Raw genomic sequence first — 22,258 nt, 5'->3', positions numbered from 1 at the left:
GCCGTCAAACGTGGAGGCCATGAAGGATTTTCCGCGACCCCTCATTGTGAAGGCCCTGCAGGAGTTTTTGGGCATGGTGAACTTTTATCATCGCTTCGTTCCCCGGGCAGCCCAGCTTATGCGGCCCCTTTACGAGGCCCTCAAAGGCAAGCCCGCCAAGCTTGCCGTCGACTGGTCCAAGGAGATGGCCAATTCTTTCACGGACACGAAAAGGGCCCTGGCTAACGCGACCATGCTGGCGCATCCATTGCCCGATGCGCCGATCGCTCTCACCACTGACGCTTCGGACTATGCTGTCGGCGCCGTCCACGAACAGTGGGTCAACGGCACCTGGCAGCCGCACGCCTTCTTCAGCCGGCAGCTCCGCCCCAACGAGCGGAAGTACAGCACCTTCGATCGCGAGCTTCTCAGCTTCTACCTCGCCGTCCGACACTTCCGTTTCCTGCTGGAGGCCCGCCCGTTCACGGCGTTCGTGGACCACAAGCCGTTGACCTTCGCCATGGCCAAAGTTTCCAAGCCGTGGTCGGCCCGTCGGCAGCGCCAGCTTTCCTTCGTCTCCGAGTTCACGACGGACATCCAGCATGTGGCTGGGAAAAACAACCCCGTCGCTGACTGTCTCTCCCGGGCCGTCGCCAGCGCCGTACACCTCGGCATCGACCACACCCGCATGGCGGCCGACCAGGCCTACAGGACGGCTGTCACAGGCCTTCAGTTAGCGAATGTCGCGTTTGACGATGTCGGCACCACGCTCCTGTGCGATGTCTCCGCTGGGCAGCCACGCCCTGTCATGCCCGACGGGTGGAGACGGCAGGTTTTCGACGCCATCCATAGCCTTTCCCACCCGGGCAGGAAGCCGTCACAGAAGCTGGTGGCGGCTAAGTTCGTCTGGCACGGGCTCAAGAAGGACGTTCGTGACTGGGCCAATACCTGTGTGGTATGCCAGCGCTCGAAAGTGCATCGCCATACTAAGGCCCCATTGGCGCCTTTCACGGTGCCCAAGAGGTGGTTCGACCATGTTAACGTGGACCTGGTGAGGCCCCTGCCGCCCTCCCGCGGGTTCACCCACCTCCTCACGATGGTCGACAGAACCACCTGATGGCCGGAAGCCGTCCCGCTGTCGTCAACAACGTCCGCCGATGTGGCTCGGGTGTTCATCAACACTTGGGTCGCCCGGTTCGACGCCCCATCTGACGTCTCCTCCGACCGGGGGCCCCAGTTCACGTCGGAGCTCTGGAACGCTGTCGCCCAAGGCCTCGGGTTGAGACTCCACCACACCACCGCATATCACCCTCAGCGGTTTCATCGCTCCATGAAGGCCGCGCTCCGGGCCAACCTCCAGGACAGTTGGATCGACAGACTCCCGTGGGTTATGCTGGGACTCAGGACCGCCCCCAAGGAGGATCTCCAGTCCTCGTCCGCCGAGCTCGTCTACGGGCTCCCGGGGATGTCGTCCCCAACGCCACGGACCCTTGGTCTGCAGCCCGTCAGCAGTCCGCCCTCCTGGACAACGCCAAGGTTTTCGCGCCGGTGCCCACATCGCAGCACGGTCTCCCTCAGTCCCACGTTCTACCCGACCTTCGTGCGGCGGAGTACGTTTTCGTCCGCCACGACGCCCACCGGGGACCTCTTCACCCACCCTACAACGGACCATTCCGCGTCCTGGAAGCCGGGAACAAGGCCTTCGTTGTGGATGTCGGCGGTAAGCCAGACTACATTTCCGTGGATCGTCTTAAGCCGGCCCACCTGGATCTGGACCGACCCGTTGGGTTGGCTCAGCCCCCGCGGCGGGGCCGACCTCCGGCTTCTGCACCCTCAGTCCACCACCGAGCGCCCGAGGATCCTCCTGCGACCCCCCCCCCCCGTCCCGGACTTAAGGAGCCGTTTCGGCCATGTGATCCGGGCCCCTCAACGACTGACATTGCCAGTTCTAGTGAATTCTGAGGGGACGTATGTGGCGGAGATCACATAGAGACAGTAACACAATTCACTATATATAGCCAATCTTGTTATCGCTCCACGTTATGTACGGAACTTGGTTGGGTTATCGGGGCAGTGTCCCTTTAAGAGTCGTCGATTGTGTGATGACATCATAGCCCTGCGACGAGGCCGAGTCCCTCAGTCCATGCGGAGAGTTAATAAAGTTAACACGCATTTTTCTTTGCTGCTACAGAAGTCTCGCAGTCTGTTGATTTCCAACGACTCCTACAGTGTAAACAACGAGGTGCCAGTGCTATTAGAGGCATCTGAAACTTCCTTAGGAAGTAATTTCCCCAGACTGTTGCCAATGGCAAAGATAATTGGCTGCCACCAGCCACTCTGCTATCTTAATTGTGGTTGCTGACAAATGGAACGCTTTGGTGTGTTAGAATGACAGTTATACACTAGAATTTGCAGTGATTGCACATGATATACACTGGCAACTGGTGCAGTGGAAGTAGTTCTGTAATATAAAGAGGGCATACATCTCCAAACCAGGGATAATCAATTATGAAAATTCACCAATTATATAATGGACATTACCAGACAATTCCATGCAACACAAATTCTGAGAGACTCCTTTTGATCTTTGTTCTTAATATAATTCATTCATATAAGAGACTGATTGTGTTACCAAAGTTGGCAATACTCAACAGGGCACAGCTTCAAAGAAAAATATAAAACATGGCATTTTCTGAAGCATTGATATATGTTCTGGTGTCATTAGTGGCACTACACAGGAAGTTATTTTTCTGATAACTAATTTGATCATGTTTAGTTTTAATTTCATCGCCTTATTAAGTGTTAAATTCTGCCCTTGCAATTGCATTTCAAAGGTTCCTGATTTAAGCACCAGCCCAGAAAATTGAGTGTATCGACCAATTTCAAGTGGATCAGTCACTCAATACGGAGAAATCTGTCCACAGCCAAGATTGAGAACAAACTCACAGCAATAATTCACAAAGGGGTTTATGGACAGGCGATTGCTGCCAGGCCTTGAACCTACAAATCAAAGATACCAAGCAAGTGCCTGTAATGAATGGACCACAGTAGATAGTGTTTTAGGTCCTAACCAAATATCTATACTGCTGGAAGACAGCCAATTCCATCAACAGGTCAAAGCCCTATATTGCATTTGGTGAATTCCCGTTTGCTTGGTACAGTACTGTTCGTTTCAGTATGCAAGCCACTTTATAGAACATTTATCACACTCCCAAGAAAATGGCATTTTTAAAAGTTAGAAAATCACAAATACTAGGTTTTGAATCTTGGTTCTACTACAATGCTGCAGGACATTTTCCCTTCCAATTTTCTCCCGAAAACATTGACTTTTTGCTGGTGTACAGTTCCACCAGTCCCCTCTGGTACCTGGTCCGAGTGACCATTCTTCACGAGTAAGTCTAGACAGTGAATATAGCAGATCATTTTGCCATGGAGGGGTGAGCCAAATTCAAATCACAGCCAATCCCTGGCTGAAGTTCTAGCACAGGAACCCCAAGGCCAATTGTAGCGCTTCTACCACTGTCCTGGCTAAGGTTAGCCAACTCAGCGCAGACTGGGGTTCAAACCTACAGACTGTGCCTTTAATTCTTTTGGTAATTGTGTTCAGCACTGTAAATTGGTGATGAAGATTAGGGACTTTCCTTAATGAAAGGGAAAATTGGAGGTAGTCTCAATTTAAGCCACTTTTGCAGTGTCTGGTGATTTGTTTAAATGCAGCATTGACAGAAGTCTTACGAGCGGTTTGTCAGAAGATGGAGCACGTTCCAGTGAAACCGTGAAAGAGGAAAGAGAGGGAGTCTCACTTTAAGAACCAAATGGATTGTCGTTCATAGAAAACAAATTAAGCACCACTCCTCATATGCAACGTGCACTGGTTTACTGTAAAAAAAAAAAAAAAAAAATGATACTGCTCTGCACTACATTCTGTTGTCTTTAAGGTATGCATAAGGAGCTAAGAGTCTGAGACTGGGCATGAGGCACAGCTTAGCTGCTTGCCAATACAGGCTTTTTTTTTTTTTTTTTTAAGCCCAATGAGTGATTAAAAGCCCACGGAATCCCAAGCTTCCCTAAAAAGACTTACATTTCTATAGCGCCTTTCACGACCTCAGGACGTCCCAAAGCGCTTTACAGCCAATGAAGTATTTTGAAGTGTAGTCGCTGCTGTAATGTAGGAAACGCAGCAGCCAATTTGCGCACAGCAAGCTCCCACAAACAGCAATGTGGTAATGACCAGATAATGTTTTTTTTTGTGATGTTGATTAAGGGATAAATATTGGCCAATGTTGCACTACACTTAAAACACACTTACGAACCCAACTCCAAATAACCAAAATGTCTTGGAACTGATTGGGCACATGTCCCAATACCCTGAAGTGTGAAGACATCAAATTAGGCAAGAGGAACAAAAGCAATTTTTTTCCATCAAAGAGTCTTGCTGTAAAAAGGAATTAGGTATGTCTATGGAACAGCTATTTAACAGACAGGCTGAAGGATATTTGCACATTTTATAGATCTCTCTCAGCATTAATACTAAACATTTGTCACAGATATTGGAGTACATTTACCCGCCCATCAGGACATGTGTCCTTTTTAATCCCCTCATAGTTGCCTTGTCCCAGGCTGATGTCCATGAAGGTTCTGGCAGGCTACTGGGATATTCACAAGATACCCCACAGGAGTCACTAGAACTTCAAAATTCCACGCACATGGCATGCGCAAATTGCAGATAAGAATCATCGGGAATTTTCCACAGTATTCGAAACACACACCATCAGGATATTGGACAGGAGTGTTCTTTTATGACAATATACTTTACCTACATTCAAACACACAGACCAAATTAACCAAAGTAACAAACTTATAAACAATCACTGCAATTGCAGTAAATTTTTCCATAAAATGGCGAACAGAAAATAGTAGAACCTCAGTTTTCAAAGCGTAGAGTAAATAAGTTATTACATTCAAGTTTTACCAAAACCGTTGTTAAATTTTAAAGACACTTTGCAGGGGGGAGATTGTATACAATTCAAATGTTCCAGTTACTGTTAGAGTACAATCATAACACAACAACCAAAAAATATTTGTTAAAGGCAAATTCTATTGGTTCCAAAAAGAATTGTTTTTAGGAGAAGAGCACAAATTTAATGCAAACTCTTGCTCATTATTATGTTAATTTCCCTTTGGGGAAACTCGCAAGAGATATTAAGAAGTTGGAGATTTTCCCATATCCTAATACAGTCCATAAATTTCTCCTCACAACAAAATGAGAGTTTGGTCTAATATCACATCTCTAGAAGCTGGACCTAGAACAGAAACAAAGAAACACAGTAAATACTCATGAACGTTATGCCAATTTTCTCCCTCTTACCTCTCCTAAAGACACTAACTCATGCTGGAGTGCAGTTTCACCAGTTCAGTTGCCCTCTGGTACCTCGCCTGTGTGGCCATTCTTCATGCGTGAGCCCACACAGTGAGACTTGGAGGTATTTTATTGATTTGGTAGAGGGCAGGGGGAAGGATACAAGCGATGAGGGCAGTTGCATCCTCACCCATCTATCTGTGCAATCCTGTGATCCCTGCTGAGTGTGTGCAATCAGGAGCAGGGACCCTGGCTGATTTATTTTTCTTCCTAGCAAAGGATACAGAGGGCAATTGTAGCACCCTTACTCCCAGCACAGCTGAGATTAGCTAACTCAGCATTGACTGGGAAATGCAGAAAGAAAGACTTGCATTTATATAGCGCCTTTCACGACCTCAGGGTGTCCCAAAGCACTTTACAGCCAATTAAGTACTTTTTGAAGTGTAGGCACTGTTGTAATGTAGGAAACACGGCAGCCAATTTGTGCACAGCAAGCTCCCACAAACAACAATGTGATAATGACCAGATCATCTGTTTTAGTGAAATAACAACACAAAATGCTGGAAATACTCAGCAGGCCAGGCAGCATCCGTGGAGAGAGAAACAGAGTTAACGTTTCACAGTTCCACAGTTCCACAGTTCCATTTCATCCTTCGACTCATCCGACGCTTCAACAAAAAACTTTTTTTCTTCCTTTCTGATGTCAAGGATCGCAAGCTTCGTCAACTCGTGGACACCAACGCCCCCCCAGAACCTTCTTCCCCGTTACTTTCCTCCGATCCGATCCCTTCTTCCAGTCTCACTCCCTGCCGTGTTTTCACTATCCCCTCTGACCTTCCCCTCTCTGACCCCGAACGTTCAGTCCTCAACAAAGGCCTGAGCTTCATCCCCTTATGCCCCCACCTGAATGAATTTCGAGCTCGGCACGATGCCGAGCTCTTCTTCCGTCGCCTTCGTCTCCGTGCCCACTTCTTTGGCCAGGAGTCTTCCCCCCGCACGGCTGATCCTTTCTCCCGCTTTCTAAATTCTCGTTCTACTTGGATCCCTCCCTCTGGCCTTCTACCCTCTCTAGATCTTTTCATTGCTAACTGCCGACGTGACATCGGCCGTCTCCATTTCTCTGCTCCCCTCACTCACTCCAACCTAACTCCCTCTGAACTTGCAGCACTCCATTCTCTCCAATCCAACCCTAACATTATCATTAAACCTGCTGATAAGGGTGGTGCTGTTGTTGTTTGGCGAACCGACCTCTACCGTGCGGAAGCTGAACGCCAACTCTCCAACACCTCCTCCTACCTCCGCCTGGACCATGACCCCACTAGCAAACATCAAGCCATTGTTTCCAAGTGTGTCACTGACCTCATCTCCTCTGGAGATCTTCCCTCCATGGCCGCCAACCTCATAGCCCCCCAACCTCATAGCCCCCCAACCCCACACAGCCCGCTTCTATCTCCTTCCCAAGATCCACAAACAGGACTGCCCTGGTAAACCCATCGTTTCAGCCTGTTCTTGCCCCACGGAACTTGTCTCTTCCTATCTCGACTCTATTTTTTCTCCCCTTGTCCAGTCTCTTCCCACCTACATTCGCGACTCTTCCGACGCCCTCCGTCACTTTAACAGTTTCCAGTTTCCTGGCCCCAACCGTCTCCTTTTCACCATGGACGTCCAATCCCTCTACACCTCCATCCCCCACCAGGACGGCCTTCGGGCGCTCTGTTTCTTCCTTGAACAGAGGCCCAACCAGTCCCCATCCACCACCACCCTCCTCCGCCTGGCTGAACTTGTTCTCACATTGAACAACTTCTCCTTTGACTCCACTCACTTCCTCCAAATTAAAGGTGTTGCTATGGGAACCCGCATGGGCCCTAGCTATGCCTGCCTGTTCATGGGACATGTGGAACATTCTTTGTTCCAGTCCTACTCGGGTCCCCTCCCTCACCTCTTTTTCCGGTACATCGATGACTGTATTGGTGCCGTTTCCTGCTCTCGCCCTGAACTGGATAAGTTCATTCACTTTACTTCCAATTTCCACCCTGCCCTCACCTTCACATGGTCCATCTCCGACTCTTCCCTTCCCTTCCTTGACTTCTCCGTCTCCATTTCTGGCGATCGGCTTTCAACAAACATCCACTACAAGCCCACCGACTCCCACAGCTACCTGGACTACACTTCCTCCCACCCCGCTTCCTGTAAGGACTCTATTCCATTCTCCCAGTTTCTCCGTCTCCGCCGCGTCTGTTCTGACGATGCCACCTTCCATACTAGTGCTTCTGACATGTCTTCCTTTTTCCTCAACCGAGGATTCCCCTCTACCGTGGTTGACACGGCCCTTGACCGTGTCCGTTCTATTTCCCGCACTTCTGCCCTCACCCTTGCCCCCCCCTCCCAGAACCACGATAGGGTTCCCCTTGTCCTCACCTTTCACCCCACCAGTCTCCACATTCAACGGATCATCCTCCACCATTTCCGCCACCTCCAACGTGATCCTACCACCAAACACATCTTCCCCTCACCTCCCCTCCCCTTTCAGCATTCCGAAGGGACCGCTCCCTCCGCGACACCCTGGTCCACTCCTCAATCACCCCCAACAGCCCTGCCTCCTTCACCTGGCACCTTCCCGTGCAAGCGCAGGAGATGCAACACATGCCCTTTTACCTCCTCCCTTCCCACTGTCCAGGGCCCCAAACATCCCTTCCAGGTGAAACAGCGATTTACTTGTACTTCTTGCAATCTAGTATACTGTATTCGCTGCTCACGATGCGGTCTCCTCTACATTGGGGAGACCAAACGCAGATTGGGCGACCGCTTTGCGGAACACCTCCGTTCAGTCCGTACGGGTGACCCTGAGCTTCCGGTCGCCTGTCACTTTAATTCACCGCTTCACTCCCACTCTGATCTCTCTGTCCTCGGGCTATTGCATTGTTCCAATGAAGCTCAACGTAAGCTCGAGGAACAGCACCTCATCTTTCGATTGGGCACTTTACAGTCTGCCGGACTCGACATTGAGTTCAACAATTTCAGATAATTATCCCTGCCCCCATTTTTCATGCAGTATGATTTTTGCCATTCCCATTTGCAACATTTTATCTTTCCTGCCTCTTACAAAAGTACAGGATGTTCTTTCTATTCCTTCCTCCCCTCCTAAACCCCCCACCCTGTCTCTGCACCTGCTTAATATCTGTTACATCTCCAGCTTTTTCCAGTTCTGATGAAGGGTCCCAGACCTGAAACGTTAACCCTGTTTCTCTCTCCACGGATGCTGCCTGGCCTGCTGAGTATTTCCAGCATTTTCTGTTGTTATTTCAGATTTCCAGCATCCGCAGTATTTTGCAATTATATCTGTTTTAGTGATGTTGATTGAGGGATAAATATTAGCCAGGACACCGGGGAGAACTCCGGTGCTCTTCTTCAAAATAGTGCCATAGGATTTTGTTACATCCATGTGAGAGAGAAAGCTGGAATCTTCTGTTGTAAATGCCTCAGCAACATGCTGGAGCCACATGGGGGTGAGATTCTGTTTTGGAGCACTATGTATGTGTTTCTTGTATCAATTTCTTTAAACGTGTGTGTGTATAAACATAGCACTACTGCCGTATGTACGCTGCACTATCTTCTATCACTTCATGTTGTCTGTACAAATGAGTGTGCGTGTGTGTAGATATTTCTAGTTGGAAATTTAAAACAAATAGTTACAGTAGAATACAAAATCAGTAAAATCTTAAACAAACAGAAAACTGGTAAAATGCTAAACAACTGTATTACAATCTGTAAACTGCTAACATTCCTGTGTTTCAAGAAGCAACTTACTCATCATAAATCAACCAATATGTTTGGAAAGTACTCAAGTAATATCAATCATTTGGAATAGCTTTTTCTAGACAGAAACTGCCTGGAAGCTATTCTATCATAGGGGAATCACACTCGAGCCTGATCCTGTCCTGACTCTACGTCAGGAACGACCACTCTTTTGGAGGAAGAGGGTGGATTAGTGCGTCAAAACGAGATTAAATCACTTTTTGGTCAGGGAGCAATTCCATGCTGCTGTCTTTGTGATCTTAGTTGCTGCCCACATCTTCCCCAATTGACCCAGTTTGAACATGAAACCTTCCTGGTCTGCATGCTCCATACTGTAAAGGCACTGCAATTTCCCAGAGTTATTGGGGTGCTTTTTAAGTTAATTTTTCCTAATGAACTGCTCACCTGTAGTACCACAATCCCCATTCTGTACAAAAAAAGGCTCACAGTTCCTCCCCAACTAAATCCACAGCACTGAAGATGAATGTCTTCCATGAGGAAGAAGCTATAAACTATTAACATCTAGTTTATTGACTGAAGGGTTAACTTTTCTCGAATGAGCCTGGTTACCTTGTGTAGGTTCATTGCCTTATGCTTCTGTCTCTTTCGCAGCCCACATGCTACAGATAAACAGAAGGTAATGAGAGCCAGCAGAAGCAGAATGTAACTGGCCTTCAGTAAATGTTGACTGCAAAGAATACGGTCTTCCTAGAAGGGAAAAAACAATTGAAATATAAATGGCAATATGAGGTTTCAAAATCATGAGGGGTCTAGACAGAGTAGATAGAGAGAAACTGTTCCCATTGGCGGAAGGGTCGAGAACCAGAGGACACAGATTTGAAGTGATTGGCAGAAGAACCAAAGGCGACATGAGGATAACCTTTTTTGCGCAGTGAATGGTTAGGATCTGCAATGCACTGCCTGAAAGGGTGGTGGAGGCAGACTCAATCACGACTTTCAAACGGGAACTAGATAAGTACCTGAAGAAATTTTTTTTTGCAGGGCTACGGGGAAAGGATGGGGGAGTGGGACTGGCTGAAGTGCACTTGTAGAGAGCCGGCACGGGCTCGACGGGCCGAATGGCCTCTTTCTGTGCTGCACCCATTCTATGAATTAATCAGTCTGCACTACCTGTTCAATAAAGGCGTCACCCAGTTTAGCTCTAAACCACAGAGGCTGGAAGGCCGCAGAATAAATTCCTAACCTCAGCTAACACCATTGGGGTGATACAATTCGCTTCAATGCTCCTGGGCTGGGGAGGGAGGGGAAGAATTAGCCACAGTTCAAACTCTGAACTCCTACTGGAAAGTGCACAAGTGGCTGTAGGTGAGGGCATCAGGTGAAGACAGGATCACCATTCAGATTCTTATCTGAAGAATGCTCAATTGGGCATGGCGCTGGAGGGCAGCCAGTGCCTGTGCAACAGCATGAATCAGCACCATCCAGCGAGAAGGAAAAGGGAAAGAATGGCAAAAAGTTCCAATAATCAAAAAAAATTCCACTTTCTAAAGGCCTCTTAATCTGAAATAATTCAAATAAACCTGAAACATACTTGATTTATGGCCTACCAAATTTCATGCGTAGATGCTATTAAATTCAAAAGTAGGATCTCTCCCACCAGTAGACACCGGCCCAAAAATCTGCAGCTGCTCCAGTGAAATTCCACCATAACTTTGGTGGCACTGCACCAGAACAGCCAGAAACTAGGCTGGGACTCAGTCTTACACCAAATTGCCCAGGGTGGCCTTGTGAGGGAATAGCCTCCATCCACCCCTTTCAGAGATATTGGAGTGAGGCAGCCTGGGGCTCGAAAACACTGATGTAAGGGGGTCACTGGGGCACTTAAAAGATGTTTCAACTGGACTTTCTGGCCTCTTCAGTGAGGGAGGGCACCCCAGAAGTGCTCTTATGCCACTGAAGGCTTGCAGATTACAGGACTACCTTGTGAACTTTGGGAGAATCAGCGGCAGAGGTCAAGGCCAGGTGCACCTTGAACTTTCATCAAGCCGTGCTGTCCCACTGATGTTTGGGGCCTCTACATCTATTTGAGACAGTTAGAAAAGTACCCAACTTTTCCGATAATACACTAAGAAATGACAGCGACAGTATTGAATAAATGTCGCAAATACAGAGATAGCATAAATGAATGTAGTGTACATAGGGTAATTGACATTAATTATTTAAAAGATCATTTAAAATGGATATATTTTTGTAAAAGTTGATTTATTTCCAAACTTGCACCTGTAATTTACTTTCCTCTTGAATCATGCACTGTTTTCTGACCTAGTTCATGGGGCTTTGCCAGAACCTATCTTCATATACATGTTAGGAGATACGGAGGAAGGGCCGCAGTAGACTTACAATCTCAATTTTCCCTTCCTCCCTCCCTCTCTGTGAGCAAGCACCCAGCCTCTACTTTGTACTTTTAGCATGATACAGATCAGAAATTTGAGGCACGGGGCATTTTGGAAATAAATTATGATTTACACACAGTTGATTAAATATTAGTAACAGAGGTAGTTTTCTTTATATTCTATTAATTTTAGACTAATTAGTGACAACCACGGTAGAGGAAAGTATTTTTATTGGTTTCCGAGTCTCACCTTCGACAGCACAATGGTAAACTTGGGTTTAGACTTGTACTGTGCCTTGTAGCACTGAGCAGAAGTGTGACCTTGTGAAGATGTCTTCTCTGAACTCTCTGCCAATGTGGTCTGATACAACGATGCATCTGTGAGATTCTCCAAGTTACAGGAAGGAAAGTAACTGACAGAAACACAAGAGGAAAATTAATTAAATGTCATCAGCAACAATGAACATCAAGGCATGAACATGTCTTGGGTTTTACTACACCAGAGACCATTTGGCATGAAGCAAAGCAGGCTGCTAAAATGACAACTGACATTATTAAAACCTCCCAATAAGTACATCACTTGGAGTCCAATATTGCCATTAAAAAAATATCTTGTTTTATTTGTGAGAAAATGTTGTCAATAATTGTTACATACAGTCCCTACTATTTATACCGCCCGTGGTCATTGCGGGCAACCATCTATACTGGCCAATTAACACTAGCCATTTACCGTTCCCATAGATGTCAAAGGCACGCTTAGACCGTATTAAGCGCTCCAGCTATTTTGGGCAGACTCAGCTGTTCAATCAGCAGTTCGTATCTTGTGAAGGTGCGATTACCTCGGCTACTTAATCCCGACATTAGTGTCGGGTTACAGCTTGCGCTAATTGCAGCTGCAAAAATGTCTGGAAAGAGGAAAGCAATGAACCTCAGCACGAATACTGAACTCGTAAACAAGATGGGTGGGCTGCTGAAGGTAAGCCAGTGTAACCTAGCACAGCCTTTCAGTCTTCCAAAATCTCCTGTCGCCAATTTATAGAGACATCGTGAACAGCTGTTCACTGAATGGTATCAAACTTGCAGCCCCAGCCAGAAAGAGGAAGGATGGGGAAGTCGAGGAGGCATTTCTGCGCTGGTTTCAGAATGTGCGTGGGAGAGATGCACTTATCAGTGGTCCCCTTCCAGCCCAAAAAGCCAAGGAGTTGGCCGAAGGACTTGGCAGGCCTGATTTTAATCCTTCGAACAAGCGTCACCATGGTGACCACGATGCTCCGCCTGAAACTGACATCGACCGATGACATAGGTGCAATGCGAGCCAATGCCATGGACAATGATGAGGAGGGAGAACAGGACCCGAATGAAAACAGTGAAGAGTTTATGGCAACGCTGGCTGATGTACACTCAGCGGTTTTGACAATGCAGCTACAGAGCAGCATCCCGATATAGAACCAGACTGGAACGCGCCAAGAATGGCGAACAAAGTTTGGCATCCACACTGCCAGAAAAAGACAGTCCAGGCACGGATTAGAGTTCTTCACTGGAAACAAGCAGGACTGTAATGTAAAATGTAAAGTTCAGTATTCTCTGTAATGTACGAGTTACTTTTTTAAAAACTTTTCATAAAAGTGTCTCTCAAATAAAATGTGAAACTGCACACACGGTTTACTTTGTTCACTGGTGATTTGGGTGCATTTTAAATGTCAGGTTATTGTTTGAGAAGCACTACTCATTTTACCATCCACCACGTTTAGTGGATAAACCACGTTAACAGGAACATGCCCGATCTAAGCAGTGGCAACTGTACTGCAGTTTTAACTCCAGGCAAGAGGTGTGGCAGGCAGGACAGAATAATTGGTGATGGTGATTTCTACTCCACTACCACAACCACTAACACTCACTCCAGGTTCACACACAAAAAATGGCCAGTTACAGAAGATGCTGGGTAGTTGCTGCCACCCACAGACTGAACCCACAGCACAGACCACCTTCAGGAGAGCATAAAACCGAGTGCGGGGTGCGGGAGAATTCCTGGAAGCCGCTAGAATTAGTGGCATTTACAGAATATCAAGTTCAACTACATTTATTTTGGGAACCCTATGACGTGGTTTACAGTTCCTGGGACTAGGGACAGGGTCACTGGCAAGGCTTGGAAGCTAAGCAGAGACAGGCCTGGTTAGTACCTGGAGGGGTGACCATCAGGGAAGACCAGGTGCAGAAGGTCACGGAAGGAGCCCCGAGGAGGGGCGGTTGGTGAGAAGGTCACGGAAGGAGCCACGGGAGGAGCAGCTGGTGAGCAGGCCCGGGCGGTGGGCTGAAGATTGTCGGACAGGAGGAATGGTGGAAATGGAATGGCGGCGCGCACCGACGCAGCGGCTTTGCTTCTCCCAGTCATGGGAGCTTGCAAGATCACATTTCGTTGTTCATGTACTTGTGCAATGACAATAAAGTTGAATTATTATTACAGTTGTATTGAATACAGTACATGCTAAAGAGGCTGGACTTCTCACTGAAATGCAAGTCACTTTAAACACATCTACAATGCAAAGACAGTAGAAAAGTAAAACAGGTCAAATTCAAATTCTGCTGATGCATATTGAATAGGTCCAATGGGAAATGCTAGAAGTTATAATTCAGTAGGTTTATAGCTTTAAACCGCATAAAGTAGGAATGTAAATGGCAACTGAGTCAAGCCCACTCTCCCCACTTTGTAACAGCCAGCTATAGAGTGGTATGGGAACAGGTCTGAAAAATCACTTAGGCAGGACTGTTGTATAGTGCAATAAAGAGGGCAGAGCTTGGCCCATGTAGGAAAATGTAGGTGCATGTAGACACACCAGAAATAAGTAACTGATTGCAAAAGTTTAATCTTTTAACATTTTTTCTCACTGATTTCTTCGGTCAAAACAACAGAAAATGAGCAGTTATAATAACTAACTCAATCCATGGGACAAACTGCCATGTACCTGTAACTACCTCCCTCTCTACTACTGTACTCATTTACACATGCTTCAAACAGGCCACTTCTCCATCTTTCCTCAACTACTACTACCTCACTTTCTTCATCTAATCCCCCGACTATTTTATTCACTCTTGCTCTCTCATCCACCCATTCCTCTCTGAGGTATCAGGGCTTGCAATAATGGAAACCTGTTTAAATATATGGAGGAGCCAAAATTTGTTGTATTTTTAAAGTAAAACAACTGATTGACATTCCTAATACAAGTCTGCATCCATGCCCCCCCCACCGCCCCCCTCACTTTTGGTCATTATAAATTGCTCCGCTCAGATTTAACAGACAGAATATGTATTAGTTCAATTAAGTATAAGGAGAATGAGATTAAGGTTTCTGAGCAAAGAGTAGGAATCTCCAGATTTATGGCTACTATCCTCTCACGTTTTCACTCAACCCAAAAGAAACACAGACCCTCCTCAGCTCATTTTTCACCGACCTTTCTTGGGGCAGGACATGTGCAGCTGCAGACATTGTGATGCAGCTAAGGGGACTCTTGGTATTTGTGGAGTTTACTTGTGAAAGGTAATGTTCAGGTGGCCATGGCGATGTCAGCATGATTTTAATCCTCTCCTTTGCATTAGAGTCTGAAAGAGAAAGAAGGTGGCACTTAGCAAACACTCTAAAATAATGCTGGTAATTTCATGGAAACCTGGTGGGAATCTCCTGAAAAATCTCCCACAGAGGCAAGTTAAAAAATTGTTCCAAGATTGTTTAAAACTTGTAAGTAATGGGGACGGGTTAGTGATTTTAGTTACTACAATGTCACATTAGCTAGCCTTATTTTTCTTTTTAACAAGAGACTGGATAAAAGGCTCAGTCTACACTCGGATTCAGAATCCGAATGCAAACTGGTCAAATTTATAGATAAAACTAAACTTAGATAGGGCAGGGAAAAGAGCAGTTACAGCAGAGGAAGCTGCCTGGAACTTACAAACAACAATTTGCATTTATGTAGTGCCTTTAACATAGCAAAACTTCCCAAAGCCCCCCACAGAGGCATCATTTTTTAATATATATAATTGGACACTGAGCCAAAGCAGGAGCTATTAGGAGGGGTTACCAAAAGCACTGCCAAAGAGGTGTGTCACCTTACAGAAGAGAATGTGTGCAGTTATCCTAGCTTTAACTGACGGCTACAGATGGCCAGGGTTTTGCGCTTCTGTGCTCACCAGCCTGTGGTTTTCCACCCATTAAAATGAACGCAGAAAGCACAAAATTCCAGCTGATATTTTCACGTTTAAGCTTGTCTTCAGTCAGTAGTTCAGAAGGGATCGCCACTGTACATTTGTGCTTACCTTCCAGCCCCAGCAGGTTTCCCATTACCACAGCTTGGAGACGAGTTATGTTACTATAAAATCTTTTTAATGGTTCCTTTGAGTCAAAGCTCATTGGCACTAGCAGAGACACACTGACTGGTATGCCTGGTGTATAAGCAACAGTGGCTGAGGGTTGCCGTGTTGTGGTATGAGCTAAAGGATCTGGGTCCGGTCGTCTCCTTACAGAACCATGTCCAACGACGTCAGGTAGAAGTTCTGTGCTAGTCTGCCGCAGACTTTCATTTTCAGACAGACAGAACTCCAGTTTACTGAGAGACTGCAGGACTGTAATCCAGGCCTAAAATCAATTAAATAAAAACAGACACATTTAGGGCCTCTCGCATAAAAAGGAGGGTTCCTCACCGACATCACATTTTAAGCTATTTCCTCCCCTCCTTTCCTGAAGGTGCGGAGTTGAAGCTTGGGTATAGTTTCACAGCTACCAGTAGTGCTCTGGTACCTCACTCACATGGCAATTCTTTGTGGGAGCTGAGACAACAAGTGTTGTCCCACAACAAACTAGTTTTCCATCACCAAAGTTGACCATGTGTCCACACATGCAGGTGTGCCTACAGGCAGCCATAGGGTTGCGATCAAGAACATGAATCCTAGCTGATTTTTAAGGTGATAATTAGGGTGTACAGCTCCCGAAATATCTATATGCAGGTGCACAAATGCAAGGGGGAACTGATTTCACACCTATACACTTTTACCTTCACATTTGCATATGCATGAACACTATAGGAGGCAGAGGGGAAGAAATTAGACCATAGGGCTCTGGTTTGCCAGTAATGTGCAGCATCTAACAATCACGTGTGTCATTCTCACAGACTTGTTTTCTCGTTGCACTCTGTCAGCTTACCTGAGGCACGTCAGGGTTTGTGACTTCATGTGACCGGATGTAGATCCCGAGACTGAAGAAAGCGATGCCCAAAGAGCTGATGCTCAAAACAAACAAAATCAATGGTGGCCGGTGGACAACAACATACTTCACATTCTCCAACAGGTGCCATGTTACCATGGCGACAGCTAGTCACAACTAGATTAAAAAAAACTTATTTATATACATATAAAAAGATCAGTACATGCTGGCAACATCTGTACATACAGCTCAAAACTGAATTTGTATTGAATGGGAGAATTTGGTTTTTTTCTTGCCCATTTGCTAAATTGTTTCTTAAACCCAGAGTTCCCAGCACTATTCTCCATCCAGGCAGATGATCTGTTCTCAAAGACTCCAGCACGTGAGCTGGCAGAATGTGAAATTCACCCTCAGATTCTTCCTTCCCGAGGAGGCGGGTCTAGTCTGGGCTCTTCCCAGTTCCCAGTGGAACAGCCCAGGCTGGAGATTCGCTGCTTCCCACCTCGCTCCATGTGGCATGATCTGTTCATGGCCCAATGAACTGCACGAATAATCTGCCCAGGAAATTCAATTCAATTCTCTTTCTCCCACCACCCCCGTTCCATGTCCCAAACATGTTACATAAGAACATAAGAAATAGGAGCAGGAGTAGGCCAATCGGCCCCTCGAGCCTGCTCCGCCATTCAATAAGATCATAGCTGATCTGATCCTAACCGCCAATCCACTATCACAGAACCATCTCCTGAATCTAACAGAATTAGACACATGAAATAGGAGCAGGATCAGGCTACACGGCCCCTGGGCCCGCTCCGCTACCCACAGGGCCATGACCGATCCGAACCTAGACTCATGTCCAAATTCCTGCCCGCTCCCCGTAACCCTTAATTCCCTTTACTTCTAGGAAACTGTCTATTTCTGTTTTAAATTTATGTAATGATGTAGCTTCTACAGCTTTTTGGGGCAGCATATTCCATGGACCTACCACCCTCTGAGTGAAGTAGTTCCTCCTCATCTCAGTTTTGAAAGAGCAGCCCCTTATTCTAAGTTGACGCATGATGGGGTGTGGTTCAAGTCGCCATTCCCCATGTGTCAGCAAGTTATTCGACCATGTTAGGGGGATCACAGTTGTTCCTGCTATCTCATTAAGATGTCCATGCATCTGCACTGAAGAGTAAGGGTCAGTGGACACCAATCAAATGTTTGATTTTTCTCCTCTGACATTTGAGGTTAATGAGATCAATTGTAGCATTCTTGTTGCAGCCCAAGCAGAGATCAGCTAATTCTGCATTGACTAGGGATTAAACCTGGGAGATTCCCGATTTGTATGGATCAGTATTACATCAGACATCAGGGGAGCTCAGACTTCAAGTTCAATCCTATTCCGTGAGCCTTGCATTCTTTTCTTTACATCTATTTTTTCAATTGTCCTGACCCAAAATGAAGGAATTATTTCAAGAAATATTATTCTTCAAAAAACCATCATTATAGATGTCCATCCATTAGCATCAATATAAGATAATCACCAAGAAATCAAATAGGAAATTCAGGAGAAACTTCTTTACCCAAAGAGTGGTGAGAATGTGGAACTCTCTGCCCCAGGGAGTGGTTGAAGCAAATAGCATAGATGCAGTTAAAGGGAAGCTAGATAAGCAATATGAGGGAGAAGAGAATAGAGGGTTATGCTGATAAGAGTTAGATGAGGAAGGATGGGAGGAGGCTCGAGTGATGTATAAACGCCAACAGCGACTGGTTGGGTCAAATGGCCTGTTTCTGTGCTGCTCTTGACCAGCTCTCAATACTCACTGCAGCAACAAAGCTGTTAATATTGGTTAACCCCATTGGTTTAGTTGGTAAAGATAGTGTGTGATAAAGCCATACTAGATCACAAGTTCCCACAATGTGCTGAGAGCGCTGATCTCTGCTAGGGGAGCTCAGAGGAAGTGCCCCTGAGCTAAAGAAAGGAAATTCAACCAGTCATCCTACTCCCAATTGCTATGTAGTGACCTCTGTGTTTTCAAACTTTGGCTGAGGACAGCATCAGGCTTGGCTGGGATGTCACATGTCACCCTGCTGACATGTAGGCTCAGCATTGCAGATTGGCCAGTTGAGCAAGGTACCAGCATCTGTGGAACCAGAGTTCAGCATGAATCAGCATTGCGAGGAGAAGCAGGAAGGAGAAAAATGTGTTTGTGGAGAAATCTGCAGCAATTTGCTGACTGAAGAAAGCGGCCTGTGTTGACAAGCACCTTCAATAGAGGCTCTTACAAGTGCAAAACAAGTCTTTCTTCCCATGTTGTGGATTATTTTGTATTTGTGGGTATTGTATTAGCATAAAATATTTTAAAAGGCATCAGGAAATAATGTTTACGAGTCTCCCAGGATTTAAAAAAGAAAGAGATTCTTTGAAAGAATAGAATTTAAGCAGATCCCACTCTATGAAAAGGTCATGATTCTTACAGATCAGGAAAGTAGCTGAGACATCTGGCAGTCAACATTGAAACTTATAAAATTCTAACAGGACTAGACAGACTAGATGCAGGAATGATGTTCCCGATGGTCGGGGAGTCCAGAACCAGGTGTCACAGTCTAAGGATAAGGGGTGAGCCATTTAGGACTGAAATGAGGAGGAATTTCTTCACCAAGAGAGTGGTAAACCTGTGGAATTCTCTACCACAGAAGGCAGTTGATGCCAATTCATTAAATATATTCAAGAAGGAGTTGGATATATTTCTTGAGGCTAAAGGGATCAAGGGATATGGGGAGAAAGCAGGGACCGGGTACTGAATTTGGATGATCAGCCATGATCTCATTAAATGGCGCAGCGGGCTCGAGGGGCCGAATGGCCTACTCCTGCTCCTATCTTCTATGTTTCTTCTATAGCAGTGCCATTTTCAGTCAGCTGTCCCAAGCAACAAGCTTGTCCAAAAGTTCCCAAATCAGGCAGCAACATACTTCTGAGCTTGGGGTATTTCAGTGTTTGACTGGGGAGGGGGTGATATGATTAAACAGAATCAAGTCCCACTCCAGAGACTTGAGCACAAAAATCTAGGCTGACACTCCAGTGCAGTGCTGAGGGAGTGCTGCACTGTCGGAGGTGCCGTCTTTCAGATGAGACGTTAAACCGAGTGGATGTAAAAGATCCCATGGCACTATTTCAAATAAGATCAGGGGAGTTATCACCGGTGTCCTGGCCAATATTTATCCCTCAATCAACATCACTAAAACAGATTATCTGGTCATTATCACATTGCTGTTTGTGGGGTCTTGCGGTGTGCAAATTGGCTGCCGCGTTTCCTACATTACAATAATGACTACACTTCAAAAAGTACTTTATTGGTTGTAAAGCGCTTTGGGACGTCCAGTGGTCGAGAAAGGCGCATATAAATGCAAGTCTTTCTTTCAAACAAGAGGACAGTTTGAGGTTTCATTTTGCTCATTAGTTCCTGCTTTTCTTTTCATGCTTCTCTCAGCTGTAGAATGGTGGGGAAGAAAAAATAAGCCGACCACAAGGCAGATCTCATCACACCAACTTCACTGCAACCCATATAACCGTTATACCCACTGCACCTGGGTCATTGCAGTTTGGTCTGTAGCACAGCTAGCCTTCCACTGACATGAAAACCAGATCTGTGCCCCTCCCCCCAAAACACAATCATTGAAAAAGGTCTATAAAGTACAAACTATCGGTTTCCTCTTGGTTGCTTTGCATGCTGCTGGGACAGACATGATACATTATCCCTTTTAACAGTGTGGTCTTTGACGGTGAAATCAGAGTCTGAACCTTAGATTGCGGATCATCTGGCATGCAATCCAACCGGGATTTCTAATATCCAATTCCACCAGTCTAATCCCTGCTGTCTCAAAAAACTCCCAAATTTACCCTCTTTTATCTCAACTTCCCCACAGGCCAAGTCCATAGAAAGGAAGGTTTTTAAAAAAAAAAAAAAAGTTATTTAACCTATGCGCCTGTTTATACACAAGTTAAATTTTCTTGGAAAACTGTGCCTCATCATGATCGATTCCCAGAATATTTCTTACTGTTCCTCTCTTGAAGGCATTGAATCATGATGAAATATGCTTCCACAGGCATCAACAACCCTCCAGGTGTCCATCCTTCCTGTAGGAATATTATACAGAGAGTACTGGCAGGCTTATGGAGTATCATTTACTAGAATGGTTCCAGAGATGAGAGATCACAGTTACGTGGATCGACTGGAGGAGCTGGGGTTGTTCTCCTTAGAGCAGTGAAGGGCAAGAAAAGATTGGATAGAGGTGTTTAAAACCATACAGGGTTTAGTTAGAGTAAATAAAGAGAAACTGTTTCCAATGGCTGAAGGGTAGATAACCAGAGGGCACAGATTTAGTACGATAGCAAAATACTGCGGATGCTGGAAATCTGAAATAACAGAAAACGCTGGAAAAACTCAGCAGGCCAGGCAACGTCCGTGGAGAGAGAAACAGAGTCAACGTTTCGGAGAAGGGTTTCGACCCGAAACATTGACTCTGTTTCTCTCTCCACGGATGTTGCCTGGCCTGCCGAGTTTTTCCAGCGTTTTCTGTTGTTATTTGGCACAGATTTAGTGATTGGCAAAAGAACCAGTGGCAAGACGAGGAGAACCTTTTTTAAGCAATGAGCAGTGGTTAGGTTTTGGAATGCAGTGCCCGATGGGTGGTGGATACAGCATCAATAGTAGCCTTCAAATGGGAATTAGAGAAGTACTTGAAGGAGAAAAAATTGCAGGGATATGGGGAAAAGAGCAGGACTAACTGGATTGCTCTTCCAAAGAGCAGACGCAGACTCTGACATGAATCAGTCATTCATGAAAGACTTATGAAATAATACTGAGCGGCCTACGGGTGGTGCTGTCCAGGGAGAGTATAAATACTCGGGCACGGGCCCAGCTTGCGCAGGACATTAACAGGAACTAGTGAAGGACACAACTAGACCTCCATGTTGTAAAACAGTTGATTAAAGCTTTGTTTAACGCTTAGACCAAGTGCCTAGTAGTTTTCTTACGTCAGACTCCATGGGCCAAATGCCTCCTTCTGTACTGTACTATTCTATGATATGAGCTCGTGTTCACCTGACACACACTTTCAGCAGGAGTCACAGAATAGTTTTCCCAGGGGGAAACAGTATTGACTGATCTTTTCCCACCCTAGCCCAGTACGTGGGGGCCAATATTAAAACAATTCCCGATTGTGGAAAGTGACAGCCACTCATTCAGACTGGGAGCTGGTCTCCAAGTGTGGCGAGAGACCAAAGGGCAAATTATTGGACCAGTTGCCTGCATTTATGTCACTAAAGCCAATTACTCTATAGTGTAAAAGTTCTTTCAGACACAAGTAAGTGTACAGATATCTTCCATTACAAACATTGGAATTTAGAAGAATGAGAGGGGATCTTATTGAAACATACAAGATACTGAGGGGGCTCGACAAGGTAGATGCAGAGAGGATGTTTCCCCTCATGGGGAAATCTAGACCGCGGGGGCACAGTTTTAGAATAAAGGGTCGCCCTTTTAGAACTGAGATGAGGAGGAATTCCTTCTCTCAGAGGGTCGTAAATCTGTGGAATTCT

At 45.9% G+C, this 22,258-nt stretch overlaps 1 protein-coding gene across 1 annotated transcript in view; it reads right to left on the bottom strand.

Annotated features, from left to right (window-relative positions):
• Positions 1-4,756: 4,756 nt before the first annotated feature.
• LOC147104216 (transmembrane protein 248-like) overlaps positions 4,757-22,258 on the bottom strand; it is a 29,109-nt gene continuing 11,607 nt past the window's right edge. Inside the window, exons 3-8 of the mRNA XM_085961378.1 lie at positions 16,678-16,854; positions 15,795-16,113; positions 14,936-15,083; positions 11,737-11,899; positions 9,704-9,841; positions 4,757-5,282 (exon numbers count right to left, since the gene is read on the bottom strand). Of these exons, the coding sequence (XP_085817504.1) occupies positions 5,262-5,282; positions 9,704-9,841; positions 11,737-11,899; positions 14,936-15,083; positions 15,795-16,113; positions 16,678-16,836 (948 nt within the window). The 5' untranslated portion in view covers positions 16,837-16,854 and the 3' untranslated portion in view covers positions 4,757-5,261. The remainder of the gene's footprint in view (positions 5,283-9,703; positions 9,842-11,736; positions 11,900-14,935; positions 15,084-15,794; positions 16,114-16,677; positions 16,855-22,258) is intronic.

Source organism: Somniosus microcephalus, chromosome 19, assembly GCF_052327205.1.
Source record: "Somniosus microcephalus isolate GS21.2 chromosome 19, FLI_Smic_1.0, whole genome shotgun sequence".
Lineage (NCBI taxonomy): Eukaryota > Metazoa > Chordata > Chondrichthyes > Squaliformes > Somniosidae > Somniosus > Somniosus microcephalus.
This window is presented reverse-complemented; position numbering and strand designations above follow the sequence as displayed.